Below are 3,500 nucleotides of genomic sequence, written 5' to 3' on the forward strand. Positions count from 1 at the left end.
TCGCGATCGCCCGCTCAAAGCGCTTGCTTACAGCTTCTCGCACCGATGCGCTCACTGAGGACGGGCCGAGTTTGTGGTAGGACTCGGGCAGGAAGTCGGCGAGCAGGATGATGAACTTCCGTATGGAGAACCTGTGCGACTGGAGCTTCTTGTTCACCCTCGACATCGCGTCCACCAAGTAGTTCCTGAACTCCTTGTTGTCCTTGGCCTCTGAGACCGTCCTGGCTGCGCTGCAGAAGCCGTTGGCTGCCCTGATCGCGTCCTTGTGCAGCTCGTCGGTGCCGTCGGCGTTGGTCTTGAGGCTGATGAGGCAGGAGTAGAACGGCTTGTCCTCTCCGATGACGATGACGTTGGAGACGGCGCGGACGAGGTCGAGGATGATGCTCTCTACCTCGGACTTGTCGTAGTCCACCTCCTCCGGCTCCTTGGCTTCCTCGCTGTAGAAGTTGGTGGGCAAGGGGAGCTCGACGCTAGCCTGCTCGTCTAGAGCATGCGTCACAATCTCGTCTTCCTCCTCCCTCACAGCTTCCGGAGGAGGGGCCTGAGCTTTCAGGAATGAACTCCTCTCTCTCTCCTCGACCTTGGAGTTGCCAAGCTCCCCGTCCTCGGGAGCATCCTCCTCCTTCCTACTCAAGCTGGAAGCATTCATCTCCTCTGCTTGCACGACGCTCTCCCCTCCGTCCTTTTTCTCCTCCTCGACTCCGAAGGACTGGTGCACATCAGGGACGCTCGACGTCGCTCCCTCCTTCTCCTCCTTCGCCGCAGGAGGAGGAGGGACAGGAGCTGGATGCTCCGAGACCGCAACCGAACTCGCATTCTTCTCTCCTCTCACATCAAAAATCTGCGAAATGGACCCTGCTCGTGAGCTCACCCAGTCTTCCTTTCCCTCTCCAGCCGCAGCAGCTCCAACGTCTCCTGGCCCTCCCTTGGCATCGACCCACGAGTCGCGGTAGATCTCCCGGATGTTCTTGGCGTTCCTCGCGGCAATGAAGAGTCGTCGCAGCTAACAGCAGGAGTAAGCGCGAGCTCTCACGCCCCGGCGTGCGTCGTACCTCTTGCAGCGGCGTCAACTCCCCTCCTTCCACGGAGAACTGCCGACCAAGGATGGAGAATCTCTTGATGGCCGGGTAGCTGCGCAGGTACGTGAGGGAGAGAGGACAGAGTAGGGCAAGGGCAAAGGAGCAGCCGTGACTTACAAGGGGGGGAGAGACTGGTTGACCCGTTGGACTCCCTGGATCAGAAGGGACGTGAACGAGTCGCTCTTGCGAGCATCTTGGATGGTGTGGATACGAATATTCTTGTGCTGAAGGAACTTGATAAACTCGTCGTCCAGGTAGACCTCCTGCTTCGTCGTGCTCGGCTGCTTGGCTTTGAGAGGGAGCGTGATCAGGCAAGACACGAACGGCATGCCGTTCCCTATCATGACGACCCCACTGACGAAGGGGAGGAACTGCTTCAGGTACGCCTCGTAGAAGCAAGCCGACACTTGCTTTCCGGTTGAGAGAGTGATGATCTCAGTGTCCCTGCATTCGATCTTGATCAGCATCGAGTCCGAATCGATCTTGCCGATGTCGTGGGTCCGGAAGACACCATCATCGTCGAACACTTGCAAGCATCTTTTCGCCTGTTTGTAGTACCCCAGCATCACGTTCCTCCCTGCGACCTCGAGCTCATGTAACTCGCACTCCGGCGAGACCTCCCCGGCCTGCTTCCGGAACAAGATCTTCGTTCCTGGCAGAGCTCTGCCAGAGTATCCGTGCCGGAACTTGGGCGAGCTGCTGTGAGTCTTGGTCAGTATCGTGAGTCCCTGGACTCCACTCGTCTCAGTCGCTCCGTACATGCACAGGACGGGCCTTCCTATACTCGCAAGCAGGTCTAGTGTGTCGCTGTCCACGCATGGCCCGAAGCATGCAGCGTACCTGCACTCGTCGAGCCCGACCGTCTCCCACATCTTTGAGAACACCAGCCTCTTCGCCAGCCCCCATGACGCCCCCTTGGACGAGTTCGGCTGCCCGCTCGCCAGCCCGATCCCCTGCTGCTTTTCTGCCACGGACTTGCCTCGCTCGAGGGCCCAGGAGAAGGTCTTGGCCTTGGTGCCGTGCGCTTCTGTGATCTGAGACTTGACGATGCCGGCGACCTGCTGCCAGAAGGGAGCACGTGCGATGACGTGGGTAGGCTTGATGGCCCTGAGGGCCGTGAGCATGTCCGAGAACTGCACGTCGTTGCGGATCGGGAAGGAGACAGAGCAGCCGGAGACCAGGGCCAAGTGAAGGCAGAAGATCTGGGAGGTCGCACACGCCATGGGCAGGCAGGAAACGATCGAGTCCTTAACAGTCAGGTTCAGGTTGGCCTGGAGGGCTGATGCTGTCCAGGTAACATTGTCGTGAGTCAGCATGACGGGCTTCTGAGAGCCCGTCGTTCCCTGAGTGGTCAAGATGCAGCAGCACCGGCCGGGCCGAAGATTCTTCTTCCTGTTGTCCAACTCCGCCGTGTGTTCTGCATCCTTGGAAACATCGAGGAACGAAGTCCATGTGTACACCCCGTACCAGTTGTTTCTTCGATCCCCAGTCCGCTTCTCTTCCAAGTCAAGGATCTGCTGAATCTGTGAAGGAGGTTTTTGGTTGTCGTTCCAGTACACGATATTCCTGAGGAACGGAAGCTCGTCCTTGACGTGGTAGAACGAGCGGACGACGGTCTGGCTGGACGCTATGATGACCGAGGGCTCCAGATGCTTCACGTTTGCCAAGTGCGTCTCGAACGCGTCTTCTTCGAAGAGGCAGCAGGGGATACACCCTGCGCAGATCGACCCGAGGTAGGAAATCACCCATGTACAAGACCCATGACCGATCAGGCAGATCCTATCGTCCGCCTTGAACCCACGTTTCACAAAGGCGTACGCGCTGGCATTGGTTTTCTCTGCAAGAGAGTCATAGGTCAGCTCTGTCCTCCTCTTCCCGTCTGCAGTGACGTCGGAGTAAGCCACATTGACTTCGAACTTCTTCGAGGCTTGGCGCAACACTTGCAGCACGGTAGTTGGAGTGGAACTGTATGCTTGATCAAAACATCGCCGAACGAGCTCGCGATCTAAGACTGAAGACCAGTTCTCCGCAAACTGAGGAGTCGAGTCTGTTCCCTGAGCAATGCCGCCACTCTCCATGGTCTCTTTCCTGCTGGAAGGCTGCACGGACACCTTCTTGGTTTGTTCTTGTTTCTCGACGTTCGGATGCCCCTGATTCTCCTCCTCGACAATCTCGCAGACGGCTTCTCTTGCTGCCTGCGACTTTACACCCGATCCTGCAATTCCTTCTCGAGCTTTAATCGTGGAGCCTTGCTCCTCCGCCTGTGGAACAGACCCTACTGGCAAGGGCTGCCTTACAGCATCAGCACGAGCAAGCAGCCTGGTAGCAGAGACTCACTTGCTCAGCCGATGGACTAGATAGATCCTTGTACTTGACATGCTTGTGCTGGAACAAACCATCTTAGTCGGATGCTAGCTTGAG

The 3,500-nt window shown here is 57.6% G+C and overlaps 1 protein-coding gene across 1 annotated transcript; it reads right to left on the reverse strand.

The window, feature by feature from the left end:
• Positions 1 to 1,043: 1,043 nt before the first annotated feature.
• On the reverse strand, positions 1,044 to 2,851 carry GUITHDRAFT_61132 (hypothetical protein; the record flags this gene model as incomplete). The annotated part of the gene is made up of 2 exons (XM_005837077.1): positions 1,044 to 1,131; positions 1,197 to 2,851. Coding segments are annotated over 2 exons (1,743 nt in total), but the record flags the coding sequence as incomplete, so codon positions are not given.
• Positions 2,852 to 3,500: the final 649 nt, after the last annotated feature.

Source organism: Guillardia theta, assembly GCF_000315625.1.
Source record: "Guillardia theta CCMP2712 unplaced genomic scaffold GUITHscaffold_15, whole genome shotgun sequence".
Lineage (NCBI taxonomy): Eukaryota > Cryptophyceae > Pyrenomonadales > Geminigeraceae > Guillardia > Guillardia theta.